The sequence below is a fragment of the Lepidochelys kempii genome, chromosome 6 (assembly GCF_965140285.1).
Source record: "Lepidochelys kempii isolate rLepKem1 chromosome 6, rLepKem1.hap1, whole genome shotgun sequence".
Classification (NCBI taxonomy): Eukaryota; Metazoa; Chordata; order Testudines; family Cheloniidae; genus Lepidochelys; species Lepidochelys kempii.
This window is the reverse complement of record NC_136385.1, coordinates 103,574,514-103,600,087: the sequence shown is the minus strand read 5'-3', so window position 1 is coordinate 103,600,087 and position 25,574 is coordinate 103,574,514. Positions and strand designations below refer to the sequence as shown.

Below are 25,574 nucleotides of genomic sequence, written 5' to 3'. Positions count from 1 at the left end.
TGAACTTATGACTGAAAGGCAGTGTTAATCAATCTTCTTCTTTGTATGGCTGATGTAGATGTAGAGCAACAACTATAATTTTACATTCAGATGGGTAAGCCAGATAATTGTGTCAAGATTAGCGGAGGGTATCACACTGATGCCTCCTTCATATCTGTGAATCGGGCATTGAATTGTTATATGTTCCATGGTCTGTTCTGGGTGACCACAGTTACACACTGGAGAGACTTTAATTTTCCATTTGTGCAGCAAGTATCTGCATCTGCCATGGTTTGTGCGGATGCAGTTTAGGGTTGCCTATGAGCTTCACAGGAAATCAAAGCCAGGGATCTTCTGCACTGGGTCTTTCACAAAGTGTTTGTAACTTTTTGTGAACTCCATTTGACTTTCCAAGCTTCAGAGTTGAAATTGCATTGATGAAGGTTAAACACATGGGTCCAAAAGGGCTTTGGGACTTCAAGTGGTGGTGAGGGACGTTGTTAAGGTCCCAGTGGATGTGGACACATTCGTTTTCTATGATCTGCTGGAATTCTCAAAGCGTTGAGGCATCGCAGTGAATGGATGGGGGAGCAACATGTGACAACACCGGCAACCAAGGTGATGGTGGCAACTTGAGGGCTCCAGTGATGCAATTTTTTAATCAATTAGGTTACAGTATCCCAGTTTATATGAATATCAAAGTGTTATTTGCAAACAAAAAAACCCCCAAAGAAGGTGGTAATAAAATGCCAAATGCATTGAAAATAATAAGGCTGGTTAATGTTTTTTGAGTGACACATTTTCCTATTAGAAAGACAAGTGAGTAAAGTGTAATACCTTTTATTGGACCAACTTCTGTTGGTGAGAGAGAAGATTTGGAGCATACACTGAACTCTTCTTCCTCTTGGAAAATAGGGTTTCACTGAAATTTTCAACAAGAAATCAGGGAAATTGAAATGAAATGTTTTGTTTTGGGTAGGTTGATATTAATCTTCGCAACGGAGCCACCGAAAATTTCCTGTGGGATGGAAATTCCACTTTTTTGATCAGCTCTAGGAAACAATCACTTTTGTGGGATTGATCCTGCAGGGATCTGAGTACCTTCTGAGAGGTGTAGAGTACCTTCCCCACTGACTCCCGCACCTTGCAACTTGGAGTTTTCTATGAATTTCTATGCAATGCCTCAAACACTGAGTATGTTCGAAATCACTCCATCTAGTCCAACTTCCTTTGATTTCTTCTCAGATTCATCCTCTGATATATTTCAAGTGTGCATACAATTAAAATAAACTCAGCATTTGTTTTAATAATTATATAAAGCTTTGTTGGTACATTTCTATATTTCAGATATTGATGAATGTGCTTCCGAGTCACACCAGTGTAACCCCACCCAGATCTGCATAAACACTGAAGGAGGATACACCTGCTCCTGCACTGAGGGCTATTGGCTCTTAGAAGGCCAGTGTTTAGGTATGTTCTTCTGGAGTGTTGATATACATTCTCTAGAGTGATTCTGGAAAATCAGTGTCCATTTGATGAATCCAATTCATTTTAGTCATGATTATAGTCTCTTTCTGTCTCCCCAATGTTTTGATGATAATTAAAGTTGGATTGTTAACATGGGTCTTCCAAATTCCATAATTTTAATATTTCTTCTGTGTTAAAAATCTTCCATCATTTTGGACAATTAGGATTCTGATGTGTGCATGGTGGTACAGAGGTGAACTGACATCACTGAGAGTCTTTGTCAAATACAGAGCTCACCCTTGGCCTATGTGGAAAGCTAACATCTTTCTCATTTGTTAAGTGCCAATAGTATTCTTGGCAAAAGACTCCCACATGGAACAAAATGGCAATGCCATATGACTGGCATCCATGTTACTGACTTGCACTATGAAAGCAGCCCCTTTTGTATATTCTAGTTCACAAAAATATGACACACCAGCAACACATGTCCTTTTCACCTGGTCACAATCCTGATCTAAGGTGCTTACATTACTAGAGAGCAGGAGCTCAGTAATAATAACATCAAGAAACAGAGCAGTGAACCCACTGGAAAATCTTGGACATAAGCAAACATGTGAGTCTGAAACCAGTGCTGTTTCAGCAGATTCAGAGCTCTTCTCTCTGTCAGCTGCAGAGAGTCAATTAATCTCTCAGTGTCTGCAATGCCCTGCAATGTGAAAAACCAAACCCTATCAAACAGCAGCAACAGCAAAGGTGCAAACTCCACCACTTCCCCCACGCCCCACCCACTCCCCTCAATCAGTAGTCACAGGCACTGACATGGGCTTTAATTTTAGGCCAAGTTATCTAAGTCAGAGACATGACTGAATGTGTTTTTAATGTTCTCGTTACACTCTCTCCCTGCTTTTTTCCCCCTCTCAGCACAGGCTGTTTGCTCACCTGTTCTCCATAATGGGACTTCAGTGTCATACCACCTCAGCTGGAAGGAGAATGGGATTTCCCGGCTCATTTTCCTTGGAATTTGTCCTTGGAATTTTCCTTGGAATTTATTTCTCATCTCCTCCTCCTCCTGTCTAGCAATTGGAATGAGGGATTGCATGGCTGCTTTTTTAACTGCTGCTAAAAGCTGTTGTGTAACTCACCTGGGGGTGGTATGAAGTTAGCAAGTCCCCTGCGCCTTTAATTCTAGTGCAGGTTCCTGTAACTCCTATTCTCCTAGAGACCTGGGAAACAGAAGACAGAGTGCTAAATTCTCTGGTTTAGTAAGGGCCACAGAAAATCCTATTTTCAGTGGAAATTGAGTCATTCTGCCTCCTGGGATAGAAGATGTCACAGATAGGCCATTCAGGAAGCCTATATGCTTTCTGTGTGACTCCTCAGCCTGCCTCTTGAGGTGGGGAGTTGGGGCTAGTGAGTGATCTGTGATATTATGGATTCTTGTGCATGGGGTTGTGTGGGTGTTCTGCACCATGCCCTGTCATGTAACAATCCCCATGTAGTTCCCCTGTGCACAACCCAAGTACATGAGCTATGTGCAAGAACCAGGATTTGGCCCTGAGTCAGAATTCAAGCACTTTGATGCTTGGTGTAAGTATTAGAGACCCACAGTGACTGCCCTGCTGAGCTGAGGTTGCCCAAGAATATCTGTTTATGCTATTTTAAAGAGACAGTAACATCTCAATGGTTGATTTAGGTAACTGTGAGTAAGGGTGGGGAAGATCACTACAAAGCAATGCAGGGATGTAACAAGAAAAGCTGTGCTGAAAAAACTCCTCTGCATTTTTCCAAAAATGTCAGAAAGAGTCTTCTCGGTTTTCTGTACTTTTCCACAGGCCCTGGAGAATCCATTTCCAGTGGGCACATGACAAAAAAAAAAAAGATAATTTAAACATATTTGGAGGGCTGGGTTGAGTTTACGAAGGCAGTCTCTGTTGGTACATTTCTTCACTGCTAGTAAGAACAGCACATCTGTCTAACCAAGTTGTGGTTGGTGGTGCTATTTAACATTTAGCCAGTAAGTGCCAGCACAGTAGTTACACAGTGGTGCCAAGAGGGGCCAGTCAGGAAAAAAGGTTCCTGCAAAAACAAAGTCCTTGTCTTGGAGATTTTACAGTTGTAGGTCCTGATCCTGCAAGGACTTAAGCATTGTGACAGGGTCGGGCCAGATGGCTACAGGAGAGTGATAGAAGGCAGATATATTAGCCCCAGGTTAAGTAGGTCCCTTTTCCCTGGGTAAGGTAACAGGGAAGGTTCCAGAACAATCAGGAACCTTCTGGAAACAATTAAGACAGACAGGCTGATTGGAACACCTGCAGCCAATCAAGAAGCTGCTAGAATCAATTAAGGCAGGCTAATCAGGGCACCTGGGTTTAAAAAGGAGCTCACTTCAGTTTGTGGTGTGTGTGTTAGGAGCTGGGAGCAAGAGCAGTGGTGAGCTGGAGCTGGTTCGCACGGGTTCATTAGAACCGGTTGTTAAATTTAGAAGCCCTTTTAGAACCGGTTGTCCTGCGAGGGAGAACTAGTTCTAAAAGGGCTTCTAAATTTAACCACTGGCCAAAAGTGGCACCTTAGGTGCCAACTCTGTGGGTGCTCCGGGGCTGTAGCACCCATGGGGGAAAAAAAAGGGTGCTCAGCACCCACCAGCAGCTCCCCGCCCGGCTCCAGCTCACTTCACCTCCACTCCGCCTCCTCCCCTGAATGCGCTGCCCTGCTCTGCTTCTCCGCCCCCCCGGCTTCCCACGACTCAGCTGTTTGCGCAGGAAGCCTGGGAGGGCTGAGAAGCAGGCGGCAGCTTCGCGCTCAGGCCCAGGGAGACGGAGGTGAGCTAGGGCAGGGGGGCATGAGGAGAGCCGCCCGTGCCACAGCTGGTAACCTGGGGGGGGCGCCGTGCAGGGGAACCACTCCCCACCCCAGCTCACCTCTGCTCCGCCTCCGCCTCCCTGGGCCTGAGCACGAAGCCGCCGCCTGCGTCTCAACCCTCCTTGGCTTCCCACGCGAACAGCTGATTTGCGGGAAGCTGGGGGAGGCGGTGGAGGAGAAGCAGAGCAGGGCGGTACGTTCAGGGGAGGAGGCAGTGCAGAGGTGAGGTGAGCTGGGGCCGGGCACGGGGCGGGGAGCTACCAGTGGGTGCTCTGCACCCACCAAATTTTTCCCGTGGGGGCTCCAGCCCTGGAGCACCCAGGGAGTCGGCGCCTAAGGCGCCACTTTCAATGTGATCAGTGGGGGAAGCGGCCGCTCCCCCGCCCCTAGGAGCCAGAGGGACCTGCTGGATGCTTCCCGGGAGCTGCCCCAGGTAAGCACTGCCGGGACTCCCCACCTCGCCCCAGCAGGTCCCTCTGGCTCTTAGGGATGGGGTGGGAACCCACTACAGTGGCCCACGAGACCCTCTGGCCCGGTTCTGGGGGCAGTCAGGGGACAGGGGAGGGGGGTAGATGAGGCAGAAGTCCAGGGGGCGGGGGTGGGCCGCAACCCCCTCATGGGGTGAGGAGGGAACCGGTTGCTAAGATTTTGGCACTGAGCAAGAGGCGCTAGGAGCTGAGAGTGAGAACGTGGACTGTTGGAGGACTGAGGTGTACAAGCATTATCAGACACCAGGAGGAAGGTCCCATGGTGAGGACAAAGAAGGTGTTGGGAGGAGGCCATGGGGAAGTAGCCCAGGGAATTGTAGCTGTCGCACAGCTGTTCCAGGAGGCACTCTAGACAGCTGCATTCCACAGGGCCCTGGGCTGGAACCTGGAGTAGAGGGCAGGCCCAGGTCCTCCTAAACCTCCCAACTCCTTGTCAGACACAGGAGGAGTCGACCTGGACCGTGGGTTCACGAAAACGGCCAAACTGAGGGTTGGCGTGAAGCTCCGAGGCGAGCAAATCCGCCAATAAGCGCAAGACCCACCGAGATAGAGCAGGAACTTGGTCACAGCATGCACTATGTTTTCAGTGCTGTGAGTGGTGCCACTAAGGAGAACAGACGTACTGACATGCTTAAAGTTGAGAACGCAACTAAAACTTTGCAGGATTAGGGCTTAACCTATCTATGCCGATGTTTGTATGACACACCTGTCACTAGTATGTGGGTCATCTTGGCATTGGACTAAAACAGAAAATAAATCTATTAAAGGTGAAAATCAGTGCCCCTTTTAAACATATTTCCATTACTTTTGTCCTGTTTAACTTAGCTTCCTCAGCCATTTCTTTGACAAAATTGCCACACAAACCCCAAAACTTAAACATGATAAACTGGATATAGCTAGCTAGCAGCTACCCAGTGTGGTCCATTCTTCGTGGTAATATAAAATCACCTCAATATTCAAACTATTCAAATATTCCATTGGATGAAATAGTCTTTAACACCAAATTTCTTCTTTAAAATCCAAACCGGGAACATAACCAATTTGAAGTAAGACGTCAGAGAATGCCTATATTATGACAAAAAGTACATGATAAATGACAAACGACGAACTGCTATTTGTACATTTGTGTGTGACCGAGACAAAACTGAAACTATCTGTATTCTGATTTTCGCATGTGTTGGAGCTTCTGGAGACACTTCTGATATACCTGACACCATAAAGAGCAAATCCTGCTTTCCTTACTCACCCTAGTAAATAGATGGAAGACAACAAGTCTGATTGGCTTATGCCAGTGGAGCTCCATTCACATCAAAGGAGTTGCACCAGCATGGAACTGGTATGGCAGAGAGAAGACTCAGGCCCAGTGGTTATAGCCTTGTGAGTAAGGGGAGCAAGAGTCAACCTAGAAAATCAAATTCAGAAAATGCAGCTTTCAAAAGTTGCTGGAAACATATGGCCTGATTTTCAGAGGTGGTCAGCACCAGCAATTTGCACTGAACTCCATGAAAGTTGCAGGTTCTCAGCACCACTGGACATTCAGCCAAGAATCATCCCCTCACTCAAGGAAGTGTTTGTTTGACTGGTTTTCTGTGTATGTCGTAGTGTTTCACTGGCTGGATGTTATCATTTAATATTGCACCGGAGTGTCTTAGGGATGCAGTTTTGAGGAAGCTCAGGTCTGGTTCTCCAAGTGCAAGTCTGTTAAGCTTTCATCAAACTGAGTTGTTATTTTTCCAGATCACCACAGACTTTTATATAATTATAGTTTTTCCAAACACAGCAGTACTTTCCAGCTCAAACAAAAAAAACAAAAGAGAGAGAGAGTGAGAGAAGAATGAGTTGCTATTCCAGTAAACTATTCACCCATGGCCTTGTTTACAGGAAGCACTCATATAGGGAACGTCTTCCAAGATCATCTTTCCCATGTGCTGTCACTACAAGGCTTGGGCTGTCACTAGAGATAGAAGTTGAATATCAATGCAGTATTTGCTCTGAGAGCTTATTTGAATCACCCATAAAGAAAAATCTAAGCAGGGTCATAAACTTTTACTCACTGTTGGAAGGATATGAAGTTTTGAGGATAGCCAAAAAACAAACCCCATAAATTAGAAGGCAGCTGATCCGAAAGAAAATGAATAGCCACAAAAGAGACAATTCATCAGGTGTTTTATTTCTGCTCTGAAGCAAGGATTAAAACTCTTCCTAACTTTTATAATTATGTTTATTAGGTTCCAGTGCCATCAGAGAGCAAATTTACATTATACTTGTGTCTTTCAATCTTGTCTCTTGCTCATGACAGTCAAATGCAATGATTGTTAATGCTGCAGTTCAACAACAAAAAAGTTATTTTAGTGACGCTATGAATTCTTATATTTTAAAGTTTCCTCATAAACCAGTGAAAACAGACCCATAAAAATAGTTTTCAGGATGATAAAAAGATTGCCACGTCTAAGACTAAAAGCAGCTTTTGGGGCCAAATCCTGCTCACCTTACTATGTGAGTAGCCCTGATATGTGTGTGTAAGTGATCGGGAGTACAACCTAACCATTACAAAAATACAGTATAATATTTTGTACTATATGCGAATAGACACAATTCAAGAGTAGCTACTGATGGTGTGTGACCTGGGCTTTTTGATAATGTAGCATTGAGCAGAATCTTTTACAACTGACCATGGAACCAATCAGCTCCCATGGTTACATTTCAGCTACTTAGAACAAAATGTATTGCTGTGTTGTCTTGGGGAGAGATGGACTCGAGCAACCTTCCATCTGAATGCTTCAGACTTTGGCTGTTCGAGATCTGGAGTCAGAATATCGTATATTAATCCCTTCCCCCCTCGTTATGAGTAGATTTTAGTCCTACGGTTACATGAGTTCATCTAATGCTATGTAGGACAAGTACAACTACAATCGTGTCTGTACTTTGCATCTTTTTTTATTTTTAGACATAGATGAATGTCGCTATGGCTACTGTCAGCAGCTGTGTGCCAATGTACCTGGTTCCTACTCCTGTACATGCAATCCAGGTTTTACCCTTAATGATGATGGACGATCATGCCAAGGTACTGTATACAGGCAATAACTACTGCAGTGTTGGCTCCAGCCCAGCAGAGCACTTAAGCATGTGTGTAACTTTAAGAAAATGAATATCCGGCTGAGTTCACATGTGTTGTACTGTCTGTTATAGGGTATGGCTACACTTTGAGCTGGAGGAGACACAGCTGTGCTAGCTCTGATTGAGCTAGTGTGCTAAAAATAGAGCGTAGCCACTGCGGTGTGAGCAGCTAGCCGTCCCAGGTACATCTCTGTCCAAGCTGTTAGGCACATGCTCAGGGCAACCTGCCACAACCGCACTCTGTTTTTAGCATGCTAGCTCGATCCTGCAGGTATGTCTCCTCGTGCTGGAATTTCAGCTTTCAGGGTAAAGGTTCCTGTAGGTACTCATATGACTCCCACCACGGTAGTATCTGAGCACCTTTTAGTCATTACCATATTTATACTTACGACACCCCTGTGAGGTAGGACAGTACCATTAGCTTCAGTTTCCATATGGAGAATAGACTCAGAGAGATGAAGTGACTTGCCCAAAATTGCATAGGAAGTCTGTGGCAGAGCAGGAAATTGAATCCAGGTCTCCGAAGTCCCAGATTAATGCCCTATTGGACCATTCTTCCTCTCCAGTGTGTTTAAGTGCCTTACCGGATCAGAGCCTCTATGATCTCACGATCAATGTTATATGTCTGTTTTTGAACAGTAAAATACTTCAAAGCAGCTCTCAGGGAATGTCTCAGTGTTAATGGGATAAAGACTTGCCAGGAGTTGCAAGTGTCCTAAAAGGAAAGTCTTTGCTTTATGGTAACCACAGGATTGTATAAGGAGTGTTTCCTCATTACATCAGCATTCCCTAGATTTATCCTGCTGCTTTGGGCCTGGTCTTGCTCAGATTAAATCAGTCGGAGAATCTTAAAATTACTAGATAAACAAGGAAGCATCTGCAGTAAATAGTTTATCCCAGTCTTTCTTGTTATTTTCTGATCATAGACAGATCAAGCAGCTTTTTCCCCAAGAAGTCTCAGTTGTAAGTGACCCTCTTCCTTCAGCAGGGGTAGGTTCAAGACTTGGCAGACTTGTTAAATATCAGACTCTCTGATCTCATATTCAATGCTATCAAGTGCCTCAGCAACAGCATTAGGGAAGATGTTCCCAATTGCTTTACATACAGCATGGCCTGTGTTTCCAACCACTTTTTTCCTTACAATTCATCAGCCTTAAATACCAACAATACAAACTGAGTCAAACCTTTGCAAGAGAACCAGACGAAACTGCTATGCCTGTACTATTAAGTCCTTTCTAATGTTTGATTGTAATAGTAATTAATTAGAAGCAGTGCCTTGGGAGAAGTCATTGATAAACTGAGTATTGGTTTCCTGTAGATGTGAATGAATGTACAACCCAGAACCCTTGTGTGCAAAACTGCGTCAACACATATGGCTCTTTTCTCTGTCGCTGTGATCCTGGCTATGAACTGGAAGCTGATGGAATTAGCTGCAGCGGTAACTGTCTTCTGTGATTTGGTGCGGGGAGGGAGTTAACTGTATTTAAATCATTCTTTGTAATGTATTCTTTTTTATATGCCTTCCTCTGAAGTTTCAAGTATGGTCCACTGTTAGAAGTAGGATATATCTACCTATCCAATCCAGTAGAGCAATTCATCTCTTCCTAATTTCAGTTAAACAGGAAGGTAAAAGCAAGAAACCACACAAAAATCAGTGGTGGTGTTTCTTTTTTTCTCATAATGGTTTTAAAGAAATAGACTAAGCATTAGAACTGTTCTGTGACAATGGTAAAGAACCACAGAAAAGAGTTGCTTTCTTCTAACACTCACCAAGGAACTTTATTGGCATAAATAAAATAACATTATTCCAAAATCTACTCTTGCCCTGATATACTAAATAGCTTACCTTAATTCAACAGGTACTTAAGCACGTTATCCGTCTTGCCCTGCTTTACTGCAGAACGTCCCCAAACATTTTCCAGCCCCACCTGCCTGCTACAGATTTAAAGAAACAAGAAACATCCTCATGAGCACTGTTGAATTTAATCAGATAGGAGTGATCCATCCACCATGTAGCAGTATTATTGGAAAATTGTGACAACATTGTTTTTTTCCCCTCTCTCATTTTCATTTTGTTGCTTTATTTTGCTTAATTGAAAAAGAATAGTTAGGCTTACTTCTTTGGTGTGTGTCCCCACAGTCTGTTTAAATGAGAGAATCCAGCCAATATTTCTTGGAAGGAAAAAACCTCACTGGAAAAGCTTTGTTTTTTAATTTACACTAAACAGATGTAAAGGGCTGTGTTTGAAAGAAAAAACATGACGTGCAGTGTATGTTCAGCCATTGTTCTTTGCAAGCCTAATTATAAAGAAAGGGATTCAGACCTTCTGTGCCTTAGATTAGAGCTAGGTCAGGTCTGTAACATCTGGATCATGGAAACATACCTATGTAGTTCTACCTGTGAAGCAAGATGTAAGTGAATGGCCAACCACATGGACAATTAGAAACAGGTTTTCTGATAATAAGGAAATAAGAGGAATGTATCCTTTTACTCTCCAGCTTCTCATTCAATGCTACCTCACCTGTAGAGAAAGCTTAATTAAAAAGTTGGGAAGTAACATTTCAGTTGGATGCACTGATGTATCAAACAGAATAGATGACATAGACGGACTCCGTTATTTGCAAAGCCTCTGCTCTACACCCAAACCCTCCCCTTGTCCATGCAGGTTAGCGGAGGGTGTACTTCTGCTACTGAGAGCCAGAGCTGAAAATGTGCTGAATGCATTCACCTTCAGCTGCCATCAATGGGACGTGAGGCACTCAGCTCCCTACAGGAGGAGAGCTAGTCCCCTATATAGCTGCACAGAGAACTGTCAGCAAGTCATTATGGGCCTGACTCTGTGTTTCTCGCCCACCAAAAACCCTCCCTGAAGTCAACAGGAGCCTTTGAATGTACCAGGCATGCAGGAGTGGGCCCTAAGGAGCATAAATAATCTGGTGACACGGCAGAATTTGGCATAGCAAAGAGCTTTAGAAAATTGCACTGGACTTCTGAAGGCAATGCCAGTTTTGCCATAGTCTTCCAGAAGAATTAACAAAACAGGTTGTATTTTTAAAAATATAGAGAAACCTATCATAGGCCACCCCACCCCCTTGACTTCCATGACCTGCAACATTCAGTTGCATAGTAGAGATGATCCTGAATTAAAATGGCGTAGTAGCCTTGGGGCTACTTGGGGCTGAATGGTCTTCCCTGGTACTTTATTCTAAAAAGTAGCTATTTAAAAATGGCCCCCTGGAGTTCCATGTCTGTCATGACCCAGATCACAGATGTCAGTTTAAAATTAAAACAATTTTAAAAATTTTTTATCTGGGGACCTGAGAGTCAAGTTCCTTCCATCATCACCAGTAATAAAGCTTCTGCAGGCCAAACTATACCCTGCGTGACAAGTAACTGACTGGAACTTAAACAATTCTCTTGATGATGCATAAAAAGGAATAAAATCCAGTTAACTCTCTCTTAGCTGTGTTGGCTCTGCAGGGCTAACAAGAGTAAGAAACACTAGAAGGTTATTTCAATCAGTCAAGTAAGCCACCCTGACTGATTACACACACCGAGCAGGTATATCTCCTGAGAGTGGGTTTCATTATCATTTATTAATAGTTGTAGGCCTGGCTTGACATAGGTGAGGCTTCGTAAACAATAGTAAATTGGATCATTTTCCTTTTTCAAGTAAAGTAATAATTTACATTCATTCCTAGCTACCATGAGCCATATTCACCCTGGTATAACTTCAGTAAAGTCAGTGGATTGACATCAAAGTTGAATCTGGCTTATTAAACTGAGCTGAATAGCAAACACCATGATCTTATAGCTCTATGAACTTTTGTTGTGACAGGCATTGTAGTTAGGACGGACTTCTGTTTAGGGGAAAGTCCTTTTTCCTTTAACACAAAGCATTCTAAACTTCATTCTACAACTGCAGACATGGATGAGTGCAGCTTCTCAGAGTTCCTTTGCCAGCACCAATGTGTGAATGAGCCCGGTTCTTACTACTGCTCCTGCCCCCCTGGTTATGTTCTGCTTGATGATAACAGAAGCTGCCAAGGTAAGAACATTCCAACCGTGAACTAAAACCCAACCAAACAGTAAATAGCTCATAGTTCTGGAAGGAAAATTAAGCTGATTCACTGAGAATCAAGACTTGAGATGTTTGCCTGATTTTGGCATTGCAAAAGATAGGAAATATTCTTAGGGGGTGTATTGTGCATATGCTGGTGAGTACTTACTCCCATGAGTGATCCTATTAAGATAAATGGGGTTATTTGCATGAGTAAGTGCTCACTATTGTGAGTAAGGGTTGCACAGAAAGGTACCTAATGGGCCAGTTTTTCTCTCCCTGAAGACAGTGGCAAAACACCTACTGACTCCAATGGGGGAAATGAGGATTGGGTCCACTGCCAGCCCCTACTTTACTCTGGAGCTTTTGAAATGCTATTAACTCATTAAAGTATATTACTGAGTAGAGCTAATCTCAAACCTAGAGCACTGGTCCCTGCATCTATAGGTGTGTCCTGCACTATAGGATCAGAAAGTGATCAACTGACTGCCATGACTGTGTGCCTGGGGCATTTTCTTTTTTATTGTATCTCCACTTATTGTTCTGTATGTTCTGCATTAAGCTGTAGCAGTGGTTGTACCATAGCTGCTGGACTCACTTCTCCCTTTCGATACAGCTTTCTGCCTGTGGCTTCTCGGCCAGTTTTAAGCTGGCTGTGAGCATAGGAGCAGTCTGCTCTTTCTTTAATGTGCACCCTCTGTACAATCACTGAAAAATAAATCCTGCAGGGTTGAGATGTTATGCGGGGTTGATCAATACAGAGATTTTTTTTAATCGTCTCAGTAGCAGCATTCATGGAGTAAGGTGTGGTTTGAAATTTTTAATGCCCAAACCCCTCGTTCCCCGCAAATGGCACTTCCAATAGCAGAGTGTACCTGACCCCATACTGAACGGCACTGGATCAGTGCCCTGTATTCTGAATGTTTCATTTATTAGCTGGCTAAGAAGAGCAAGGTTGAGGGGCAAATGGGGACATTGTATGTCCAACAATTCTTTCAGAAAACTTTGCATTATCAGTATATGGGCATGTTATACTCCCCTTCCCTCCCCTGTGTCTGTTTAACTTTTTAGATTGCAAGCTCTTTGGGGCAGGGGCCATGACTCCTTTTATATTTGTGCAGTGCCTATCACTGTGTGGGCTCTGCCAGAAACTGAGAAATAAACTATTAATAATATAATGAAACCTGGCTTAAAAGAGGGATGGATGAAAAAACGTTTCTCCTTAGAGTGATTGTCCCTCTGTGTAGTGCACTTCGGGTTGGGCATACGCTCTTTGTACCCGTGACTGGGGAACTGTCTTTAGCAGTGGCTGTGTGGTCTACGTATGCATCCCCACTTTCCTTGTGTGCCATCCCAAAGAGATGAGAGGGGCTGCTAGACAGCCACCCTCTTATCTCTTAGTTTGTTACCTTTAAGTTCCTTTTTACTGCACGTGGGCTAGGAGGGAGCATCAGTGTTCATGCTGACTTCTTCAGATTCTCTCTGTAAATAGTTTTCAAAGTTGTGAGAATTTTCATAGTTAGATAGTTTTATAGTATAGTTAAGCAATAGATTTAGGGGTCTGGTTCCCTATTTTTGGAAACCCTTTCCAATGGTGGGAAGTCATTGCTGTATACACACCCACACCCACCCACCCAATGGTTGTGGGGAGTATGCCAAGAATCTCTGGTTTCAAAAATTGCAATATATGCTCCAAGCCCTTCCTGGTCACCGACTATTGCGTTATCTGTCTGTACTTCCTGGGGGAAGCCAATGTCCTTTCCAGTATTCTGCAGGTCATTTCTGAGTAGGAAAAAGCAGTCCAGGGAGTTTCAGCTCCAAAAGTTTCTCTTTGAGGAGTACATGAAAGTGAGGGGAATGCCCCTGTACACCAACTTGAAGAAGGTAGGATTGGCCCCTCTTCCTCGGTCCCTGGGCAGTTCCAAGACCTCCACCCCTCACCAGCTCAGAGAGGCTCAGGAGAGCAGGGAAGGGAAGGGAGACGCAAGTGCGTTCATAAGGACAAGAGGGAAGATTCCCCATTCAAATCTAAGAAGAGGCAGAAATCCCTGCCCCATTCCAAGTCACTGGGAGATTTGTACTTCAGAGCAGGACCATACAGTACTGAGAAGGAACAGACTGGGACTTCTTCAAAGGGCAAAACTGCAGCACCTTCCAGTACTGGGGACTGCTTCTTCATCACCAAAACCCTCATTGGTACCATCGGATTTAGTGACCTCTTATTCAGTGGCCTGAGCTGTGGAGACATCCCCATCAACTCTGTCTGGCTTTCTGATTCCAGAAAATCTTCTGCTATTCCTAGAACTGGAGTCACTCCTCCTTTCCAGACCTCAACACCTGGCACCAAGACTTCAACTGATGCCACTTTCTCTGTGGTACCACTTTCCAATCCCCACCAACAAGTTGGGGATGAGGCAGACTGTCTCCGATACCATCAACGAGTAAAGGCAGATCACGACCACCTCCTGCAACATGAAGAGCCTCCCTTTGAGGATTCTGACCTCAGATCCAGAAAGTCAGAAGAGAACTACAGCAGGCACCTGTCCCAGACTATGTCCCTCGGGACTCCTGCAGAGGATTGAGCCCTGATAAAATATTGAGAGTCTCCACAGTATCTCACTACTCTTGTACTAGAGGATACCCTCTCCCCCATATACTCACTGGTACCCAGCACCCCAGCGTCCATTACTGAGGGGCTACAATGTCATGCAGTGATGGTATTAAGTCTCAAGGCTCTTCAGGGACCATCCAATCCAATATACCCACCTTAAGACATACAGGACCTAAGGAGATAATGGATCCCAGGGTGGAGGAAGAACTTCCTTAGCCTGCCCAAGAGCCTCAACTCCAGCAGCAGGAGGATGAAGAGCATCATAAGGAGGATTTTGTGCCTGTGACCTTGTCCTCCTCTTCCCCAGATGATGCTGTGATTACAGATTCCCCTATGCACCCCAAAGGCCTTCCAAGACTTACTCAAGAGAGTGGCTGTCACTTCACATCCCCCTGGAAGAGGTCCAGAAAGCACCACACAAACTGCTAGACATTTTGCATAAACTGGACCAGAGCAGTGGTGCTCCCTATTAATGAGGCAATCCTCAAACCCCCCAGGACTCTCTGGCAGACAACCATGACAATCCCACCAGTGTCCAAGCAGGCTGAGGAGAGGTATTTAGTGCCTGCAAAAGGGTCACAGTAGTTATTTTCTCACTGGCCTCCCAAATTGTTGGTAGTTTCAACAGCCACTGAGCATAGTTGACAGAGACAGGCTTAGTCAATGCTTCATGAGAAAGAAGTGAAGAGGCTTGACCTCTTTGGCAGAAAGTCTCATTCCTTGGCCTCTCTGCAATTCCAAGTCTCAAACTGCCAAGCTCTGATGGTCAAATATGATTTTACTATTTATGACAAGCTGACCAGCTTTTGGTTCTTCAGGATATTAGAGACCACTTCCAGACTCTACTTGATGAAGGAGGGTTGGTAACAAGATTGGCACTCCAGATACCTTAGTTGCAGCGGACATGGTGGAGAGATTCATGGCCACTACTGCCATGATGAGACACCCGTCATGCCCTTCTCAGGAATCCCAAAGGAAGTTCAGATGATGCCGAAACACCTTCTGTTTGAGTGTGACACTCTATTCAGTGCTAAGACAGATGAATCTCTCAGTTTGTTGAAAGACCCCAGAGCCACACTTTGATTGCTGGGTATTTACACATGTGCAGTGAAGAAGAAGCCCAGTGAGCCACAGTGCAGATGACCAACCCCACCTGCCTTTTATCACTAGTGGGAGTATGAGCTACCACACAAGCAGCAGGGGACACATAGAAAGGGTGCCCAAGGTCAACTATCTTCCACCATCTGGACTGGTATTTTGACAGGACCTGCAAAAGCCAGACACTAACTGTCCCTCCAGATCTGCACAAACTCTCAGATCTTTCCCTCCCTTTGGAGGTTGACTTTCCCACTATCTGCCTGGACAGAAATCACAATGGACAGATGGATCCTAGAGGTTGTCTCCTTGGGATACACTATTCAGTTCTCTTTCCTCCCCAATGGCCCTCCCTGTCCTCTTTCAAGCACATTCTCACAAGCACATGGACATGTCATCCAATGAAGTGAGCTGTAGCTCACAAAAGCTTATGCTCAAATAAATTTGTTAGTCTCTAAGGTGCCACAAGTCCTCCTTTTCATAAAGCACAAGCGCATTCTTCTGCAGGAGGTAGAGTCGCACCTTTAAATGGAGGCAATAGAACTAATATCTCCAACAGCAAGGAGAAAGGGATTGTCTACTCAAGGTATTTCCACATTCCCAAGAAGACTGGGGGATAGAGACCCACTGTGGACCTCAGGGAACAAACAAGTTCATTCACCACCCAAAGTTCAGAATGGTGATCCTATCATCCCCTTTTCTGGTGCTAGATCCAGACAATTGATTCTCAGGCCCTTGGTCTCAAAGATGTCTGCATTCATACAGACATTCATCTAGCACAACAGAGATTCCTGAGATTTGTGGCCAGTCAACACCCCTACCAGGGATCTCCTCTTTGGGATCTTCATAGAATCTAGAGTTTTCACCAACGTACCTTCATTGGTAGCAGCTCACTTTCATCTGCAAGGAATGACAGTTTACCCTTACTTAGATGACTGGCTCCTGAAGGGGTGATCTTACAGGGAAACACGAGAAGCAACTGCCATACTTCTACATCTGTTTGAGAGGCTGGACTTCAGAGTGAACCTGGAGAAGTCTACCCTGGAACCCTCACAGTCGACAGAGTTTATCAGGGTCAGGCTGGATGCTGTTACAAACATACTTACCAGATGACCATTTGCTCTCCATCACCAGGCTCATACAGCAGATCTGTTTGAGCCCCAGAACATCCAGAGAAACCCTGCTCATCACTGTTGGGTCATATGGCCACAAGTACTTATGTATAAGGCTGTGTGTCTGTCTCAGAGGTCACAGAAGTGATGGATTCCATGACTTTCTGTGACTTATGCAGCAGCTGATGCTGGCTCAGGCTGCAGTAGCAGTTTGGGTGTGTGGGAGGGGGCTCGGGGCTGGGGCAGGGAGTTGGGGTGCATGGCGGTGGTGCTTACCTGGGAGAAGGCTCCCCAGCTCCCACCAGGATGTTCCTGCAGCTCCTAGGCGGAGAGTCCGGGGGGCTCTGTGTGCTGCCCGCGCCTGCAGCCACTGCCCTCGCAGCTCCCATTGGCTGTGGTTTCCGGCCAATGGGAGCTGTGGAGCTGGCACTTGTGGCAGAAGCAGCGTGTGGCGCCCCTCTGGGCACCCCTTCCCCTAGGAGCTGCAGGGACATGCTGGTTGGAACCAGGTAGGGAACCTGCCAGCCCTGCCAATCCTCCTCCTCCAGGACCAGCAGGGGTCCTGGGCCGCACGCCACCACCCATCCTCCCCCCTCTCAGCACCAGCGGGGGTCCCAGGCCACGCACTCCCAGCCTTAGTGGGGGTGCTGGGCCGTGGGCCGTCACCCGCCTCCCCTCTTCCACCCCTCCCCTGCTTCTCCCCCAGCACCTACTCTGGGAAGTTGAACAATATGTCCCTTGAGGGCATCATATGAACTCACTCAACTGGAGCTCAGGCAGCACCGGTAGCTTTCTTTAGAGACGTTCCTATTGCTGACATGTGCAGAGTAGAAACTTGGAGTTCTGTTCACACCTTTGCTAGACAATATGCACTGGTGCAAGCAGCTGCTTCTACTGCCTCTCCTGGCAGGACAGCTCTGCAATCTGCTGTGTCATAGGACTCCAAGCAGACACTTCTTTGAAACGGACACTGTTTGTAAATCATCTGAAGTGCATTACACATAGGGACAGCCACTTGAAGAAGAAGGATGGATTACTTACCTTGCAGTAACTTGAGTGCTTTGAGCTGTGCAGTGCACTACCAACACTCCTTCTCCACTGCGTGGTCTCCCCCTGCTGGGCACTGATGGTGGAGAGGGAACTAAGATGGCCATGATCTGGCAGCGCCCCTTATGCTGCACACAAGGATGCGCACATGGCCCAGACTCTGCTAGTGAAAAATCTCTGGTCCTGGGCCTATGCACAATCTAAATAGCACAAGAGCTCAAGTTACTACAAGGTTAGTAATCCATCCTTACTTATCAGAGGTAGCCTTCTAATACAGATGGAGCAGAGTTGTACTTTGTTTGGTGATACTTTGATGCAATCTCTTAATAGGGGAGGTTGCTTCATTATAATAAAATACAAATAATAAATGAAATCTAGCTATTATATAGCTGTTTTCATCCATAGATCTCGAAGTACTTTATAAAGGAGGTCAGTGTCATAGCCCCCATTTTACAGATGCGGGAAATTGAGCACAGAGGGGGGACGTGACTTGCCCAAGGTCATCCAGGAAGTCAGTGGCAAAGCCAGGTCTCCTGAGTCCCAGTTCATTGCTCCAACCACTAGGCCACACTTTACAAGGGTGGCATCTTGTAGAGTTTTCCTTGTATTATCTTTCCTCTCATTTTTGTGTTTCAGATATCAATGAATGTGAGACTAGAAACTTCACTTGTACTACGCAGCAAACCTGTTTCAATATCCAAGGAGGATACAAATGTCTAGACCCAGTAAAGTGTGAGGATCCTTATATCCAGATCAATGACAAGTGAGTAACAGACCCATAGAAGTGGAAGGGCAGTAAATCTGCTTGAGGCAAATAAATTGCACTTCTGCAACATGACAGCAAAGTACATCTAAAGTGCTATACAGACATTAGTGTTGCATTTATTATTAGCAAGCTTTATAAAAATGATAAATTGCAATTACTTGCCAAGTCATCAGGTGGCAGGAGATTCAGTTGTGTGGGAAGTTAAGCTGGAAAAGCCCTCACCAAAATGAGTGCAGCAGAGAAGACCATAATGGTTGTAATGCAACAAAAGAAAGTTAGTTACTCCATTGCCACCTGCCTTTAATCATACTTGATCAAACCTAATCTATTTGTTAATAATAGTACTTCCTTACCTACCTAATCCAGGGGGTTGTGAGGATTCACTAGTTAATGTTTGTCCAGTGCTTTGAAAGCATAACACACTGAACTAGAGAGGAGTGGCAGCTCTGCTAGAGTTAAGATTGAGTCCCTTACTGTTTAAAAGATGACTCATCTAAGAGTTGTAAAATCCACCTGCTGACTGACATTGTCTTGAAATTTGCTTTGCCTCCTGGGGGTCCTAGGTACTGTTAGTGGTCCACATGTGGGGTCCTTTGAGCCCGGTGTTCCCAAGATACAATCCCCCTGCTAAAAACCCCAGCATCTTACAAAATCACATGGTTCTCCTAACTTTTTTTGCACACACTTGGGACTCAAATTATGGCTGAAATTCTCCCCAGTTTTATCTCAGTCACTTGGGATTTATTTCAATTGGCGTATGGCACCTGCTGCCCCCTTGGGAAGTTACTCAATATTAAGCTTAAATCTCCAGATGGTATGTCAGTAGCTGAAGCCAAAGAGAACAAAAGACGTGCAACAAGACTAGGGCTCTGTTAACATCCAAAGGGTTGCCAGCCAATCTATTATCACCAGTTATAGTAACTGGGTGGCTCAAGGTGACATACTCTGGTCACAACCTGAGCAACACCGATGCATTGAGAATCTGAGCACTTTCAGCAAATGTGGCTTGTACAAGTTTCTTGCTCTCTGCCTGCGATCTGCAGGGGCTGCTTTTGGAAGTTTTGCCCCAAGGTCAAAATTCTGGTTTTAAGAGCCATATTTTAAAGTGCTCTAAAATATATATGCAGACTCTGAGTTTACTTTAGAAGTACTGTCAAGGAAATTAGCATTACTTCAATAGAGGGAACATGAGAGATTCTAGGAAGCAGTTAGGGTAATGTCATCAGCCTGAACAATGGGATTAAGTGTGATCAAAGGAAAGCAAGTTGCTGGATCTTTTAATGTTCACAGAATTTAAGGCCAGCAGGGACCATTAGAACATAACATTGATAACAAAATTTACCTTTATTGGCCGTCAGTGCAAGAGTTTGCTCAAGTTTGGACCATCCATGGGGTGTTCATGGATTACGATTGGTGTGTCTAGTAAAGAGAGGGGGCTATTTAGATCATCATTGTGGACTGTCTGATTTAATTAGAGCTGTGCCTGAACCAAAACTCCAGACTCAGGCTTAGGAAGAATTGGGCTTTGTGGCTCTGGCCAGTCTTTAAATTTATTCTTTGACTGTATTTAATCTATGGCCTGTACTCAAAAGGTGTCAGACACACCTTATAGCACCACTGATGTTCATGAAAAGAAAAGGAGTACTTGAGGCACCTTAGAGACTAACAAATTTATTTGAGCATAAGCTTTCGTGAGCTACAGCTCACAAAAGCTTATGCTCAAATAAATTTGTTAGTCTCTAAGGTGCCACAAGTACTCCTTTTCTTTTTGCGAATAGAGACTAACATGGCTGCTACTCTGAAAACTGATGTTCATAGTTCTGCACCATGATCTGGGCCAATAATTAGCAGGTCCCTACCCTGAAGAGTTTATAGGCTAAATTCCTACCAGGACAATCGTGCAATGGGAGGCCATAGCTGCAGAGCTGCCAGAAAAGAAAGTCCAAATTTTTGAGCGATCAAAGGAGACAAAAGTTGCAGTATGAAGAGCAGTTTTGGCAGAGCCCGGAGAGCAGGAGGAAGATGAAGGCAGAGATATAGGCAGGATGGGGGTGGAGCGCTGAATGCAAGCAAAGGAAATGAAAATTGCATTGGTTCTTTAAGCCGGTTAAGTTTTGTACTCCATTATTTTTTGCTTTCATAGCAACATGTAGTGAATTAGATGTTGCAGAATTTGCTCAATACTGATGATAATTCTGTCCACATTAGTCGCTGCATGTGTCCAGCTGAAAACCCCGGTTGCAGAGATCAACCATTCACCATCCTATACAGAGACATGGACGTGGTGTCAGGACGATCCGTGCCTTCTGACATCTTCCAAATGCAAGCAACAACTCGCTACCCTGGTGCCTATTACATCTTCCAAATCAAATCAGGGAATGAGGGCAGAGAATTCTACATGCGGGTGAGTAAGTCTGTATAGAGCCCTACCAGTATCTTATAGTTTGCCACATCCTTCTCTGACAGCTGTACTAAGTTTTTAATGTATACTATTTAAAATTTCAGCGCAAGATCTCTCATAGGGGCAGATGTGTGTCTGTCATACTACATCCATAGCCATGTAGTGTAATGTACTGGTCCATAATCACAGTGGGCTGCTCAAACCCAGAAAGGCTGTGGATGCTGGTTCTACAGAAAGGTGACGTATCCTAGGGAAAGATCCTCGATAATGGCAGTGTAGGAAATTCACCAGACTGGCCCAGCATGCCCCACTTGTGCTATTCCATACATGGCAATAGGGCGCAGTGAGATCTGTGACCTCACATCTTGAAATAGCTGAGGAGGGAGGCTGGTTTAAAATGTTGTCAGTTTCTTTTTTTAACTGAAAAACTGAGTTTTCTATTAAAAGAAAGTTTGTGCAGAGAGTGACTGTTTTCTTCAAGACTTTTCGATTTTTTCATCAGAAAACTGAAAATCCAAAACTCAAAATGTTCATTCAAAACACAAACGTTTTTGGCTAAAAACTGAAAAAAATTCAGTTTGCAGGGTTTTGGATTTTCAATACAAAGTCCAAATTTCCCACAAAATTTGCAGCTGACCTCTTTCTCTCTCCCGCACCCCTCCCTTTCCATTGGATAGGTATTGGACAGCTGACATTCTTAGAACAAGGAGCATCATGCTTGGTGGGACTCAGAAGCTTGGGTAGTAACCACAAGCAGAATCTGTCCCTGATAATCAAACCAAGTGCCATTCATTGGAATACATGAAATGACACTTTCAGAACATTATAGGAAATAATATTAGAACAGATTCTGGCATTTCCCAATTCACATTCTTCATGGTAGCATCGGATTCCGAACTTTAAAATGGCATCAGCTTTGTCTTAAGGTTCCAGGCAGTTCAGGAGATAATCATTTCCATCCTGTTAGAAGCATTTTGCTGTTGCAAAGTTGTATTGTTCCAGATTTTTTCACCTATCTGGGCTGATCAGTAAGTTGTCTGGGGTTCACGGACAAATCCCATTGTTCATATCTGATTCCTGTCTTTCATTTATCCCAGAAAGTACCCAAGGCCTTTCTTTTATTGGACATGTTGCACTTTTCCTTTAACTGGTAACAGAATATTCCCAGAGTGTCTAGGTTATAACCAGCAGGTGGTGCCTGTTCCTTTGTTTTGAAAAAAAATAAAATAAAAACGAGAGGTTGCAGATGTGGGGGATGAGGGTGGGGCAGGCAGATACTGCTGTATTGTTAAAGGTGCCATCAGTCAGGTGGGTTGTTAAACTTAAGACCATGCTGCCCATCTCTGGTGAGCTATCCCACTGTCAGCTCAAATTTTTGTGGTACTTTTTCAAAACCTTGCAGGAGCTAACCCAAGCACTCTAGCTAGCATTATGTCTCTCAGTAAAACAGGTCCCAGGCTGTGTGTGTGATGTTCTGCTGAATGGTGATTTGCTACTCAATTTACCAACACAGGACCAGATTTTCAAGTGCTGAGAACCAACCATTCTGGCTAGATTATCAAGCATAGAACCCCCATTTAGGTACCTAAATGAGAGTCAGATTTTCAGAAGTGCTTGAGGGATGAATTTATTATGAGTGCTGAGTACATCTGAAAATCTGACCCACAATCCTAGCATTGCTTTCACCTTTGTGTATAATACATTTAAAGGAGTCTCTCAGAAGGGTCCAATTTTGCAACACATACTTATGCAAATGAAAAACCAATCCTGTTTCCATTGAAACCGGAAAAATATTCATGAACAGTTTTCTAGACATATGAAGTTTTTGTAATATATTCTTTTTAAATAAAGTCTAAATATTGGTACTTAAAACCACTCCACAGTGTCTCTTTAAGTGGATAAATTTTCTCTGCATCAAACCAAAATGAACTTCATGAAGCTTAAGAATTAACGGAAACAGGAAAAGAATACCTGACCCAACATGTCAGCACCTCTTGAATCCATGTTCTTGCTTTTTCTCCAGATAATAACAATAGATTTATATGTACAATAACAACTTTCATCTGCAAGGATCCCCACATGCTTTACAAACTGATAAAACTGTACAAAGTGACACTTCCTATACCATTGAAACGCAGCCACCTCTGGGGTGAAGTGCAGTAGCTCTCAACAGTGCATGTAAATACACAACAGTTCAGAACAGGAAATGCAAAGCGCCTTTTCTAATTGAAAGTGGACTGGGGGAGATATTTAGGCAGGCAGAATGTAATTATCTGCTTAAGAATTTACGGTGAGTGACATGGGTCTTTAATTACCTCTGTTTTATACATCAGTCAAAATACAGCAACCACAGCAGCACAGTGTCCTCTACCACTATGCTAGAGCATTGCTTCAGTAACGACAGGGTATGTCTACACAGCAAATGAAGGGTGTTTAAAGCTAGTGTAAATCTAGCTAACTTGTAATTATGAGAGAAGAGACAAGGCAACACAGGCTTCATCACAGGTTAGCAACCCAAATATGTACCCACGGTCCCCAGTGGGCTTGTACATGGGCTTGTACTAGCCCCACTGGAGCCCAGGCTGCTACATCTTTACTACTATTGTTACCCATATAAGCTAAATTAAAGTTAGCACAGTTATGCTAATCTGCACTATGATCACACCTCCATTGCTGTGTACGTACCTTTAGAGAAAATAGTGAGACCTATTGAATCACCAGTACCTGGGTTTTCTCTGGAGGTGTCCCACCCATGTACTCACTAAGTCAATGAGTTACAATGTATAGGACACTAAACTAGGGGTCAGGAAACCTGGCTTTAATTCTCAGCTGTACCATTGACTTGCTGCCTGACCTTTGTTCACTTAACTACTCTGTGCCCAAATCTTTTCATCTGTCAAAGAGGAATAATGTCATTTGCCCATCTCAGCAAAATGGATGGAAGGGCTAAGTAAGCATCGTTTTGAGATGTTAGACACTCAAACATTAAGTGATATACTCTAAGATCATAAACTTCATGTGTCATCTTTGGAAATCTCACCTGCTTCTCTCTCTGTTTTCCATGCAGCAAACGGGACCTATCAGTGCTACTCTAGTGATGACCCGTCCTGTGAAAGGGCCACGTACCATTCAATTGGACTTGGAAATGATCACAGTCAACACTGTCATCAACTTCAGAGGGAGCTCTGTCATCCGGCTGAGGATATACGTATCACAGTACCCGTTCTAAACCTTCAGTACATTCCCTTTAAACGTTAAAAGCAACAACAAAAAGACATTAGCCCCTTTCTGCAGATCTTTTTCCTCAGAAAAATATAGCAGCTCAAAAGCTAACCAGTGTTACCACAGCCCCAACAGCCTATGCCATCTGATGAGAGAAGCCTCTTCATATGCAGTCCTTTCCAGGATGCAGACATCAGAACATGTATTGTCATCAGACCCCGTATGATTTTATATGTGATTATATGTTTTAAGAACCATTTTTGTTGTTGTTGATTTTAAAAACTTTTCTAGGGTGTGATTTCATGCTCCAAAAACTGTGAACCTCCCCACCTCTGTAACTGCAATACTGCTTAGCAAAGGCACCAAACAAACTGAGGAAAAAGCTGGCTTTTGCTATTTTGCTTTTTTCATTTTAAAAGGAAGGCAAACAAACAAAAAATTCACCTGTCCAAAAGTGGAATCTGAGAAGCACTAACTACCATTGCCAGTTGTTTCTGAAATTGTCTGTCTCAGTTGTCCCTACCTTTGTCTTAGTTCCATCTGTCCTTTTTGATCACATTTTTTAGATGAGTCATTGTAAGTTCTTTCTAAAATACATGTTGTGCTATGCTTGCTGGATCTATAAGCCCTCCTTTTTAACAAAGTGTCACCTGCGTGGGTTCCTCACTGTATTAAATATTTCTACATAATTGAGTTCAAAGAGATCTATCACTGGATTGTGTATTTTAAAATAATTAGGGCCTGATCCTTATTTTCACCAAGGCCCTACTCTTTATACCACCAAGGCAGCATGAGCATAAATTTATGCTGCCAGAACAGTATAAAGGGGCCTTAGCATAACTGAGAATCAGGTCCTGAGTGTTCAACTGCTTTGCATACTTTAATGATTGTGCATAATTAGCGAAGATTTGAAGTGCTTTGTGCTAGTTCTGTGGTTATGGCCAAAGCTAATTTCCCATTGTAACCCCAATATTCAATTTTGCCAAACCCAATTTCCTCCAAAAGAAAATAATCCCCCTGAAATTACCTATGCCAAAGCTTTTCCCAGAATAGAATTTTTCTGAAAAGTTTTGGGGAAAAAAATAGAAAATGAATTTTTAAAGTTGTGTGGCCCAGTTGAAATCAAGGGGAGTTTTGCCATTGACTTTAATGGGCCAGGATTTCACCCTGATGTGGTTTTTGTAAGTTTCTCTCTTGTTGACTATTTGCAATGTTTCCAGGTTTTTTCCTCTCCATTGGCTAATCTTACCTCCCAAATGGGCTTGGCCAACAAAGGCTAAATTGTGCAGGCCTGTCTGAAGACAAGTGACCCAGTGTTTCTCAGAGGGCTAATAGAGGGTATACAAAGA

At 44.0% G+C, this 25,574-nt stretch overlaps 1 protein-coding gene across 1 annotated transcript in view; it reads left to right on the top strand.

Moving 5' to 3' along the window:
* The window catches only part of FBLN5 (fibulin 5), a 54,041-nt gene extending 29,168 nt beyond the window's left edge, over positions 1-24,873 (top strand). The window contains exons 2-8 of the mRNA XM_073350702.2: positions 1,327-1,449; positions 7,741-7,857; positions 9,229-9,348; positions 11,837-11,959; positions 18,473-18,599; positions 20,811-21,006; positions 24,071-24,873. Coding sequence (XP_073206803.1) covers positions 1,327-1,449; positions 7,741-7,857; positions 9,229-9,348; positions 11,837-11,959; positions 18,473-18,599; positions 20,811-21,006; positions 24,071-24,232 — 968 coding nt within the window. The 3' untranslated portion in view covers positions 24,233-24,873. The remainder of the gene's footprint in view (positions 1-1,326; positions 1,450-7,740; positions 7,858-9,228; positions 9,349-11,836; positions 11,960-18,472; positions 18,600-20,810; positions 21,007-24,070) is intronic.
* Positions 24,874-25,574: the final 701 nt, after the last annotated feature.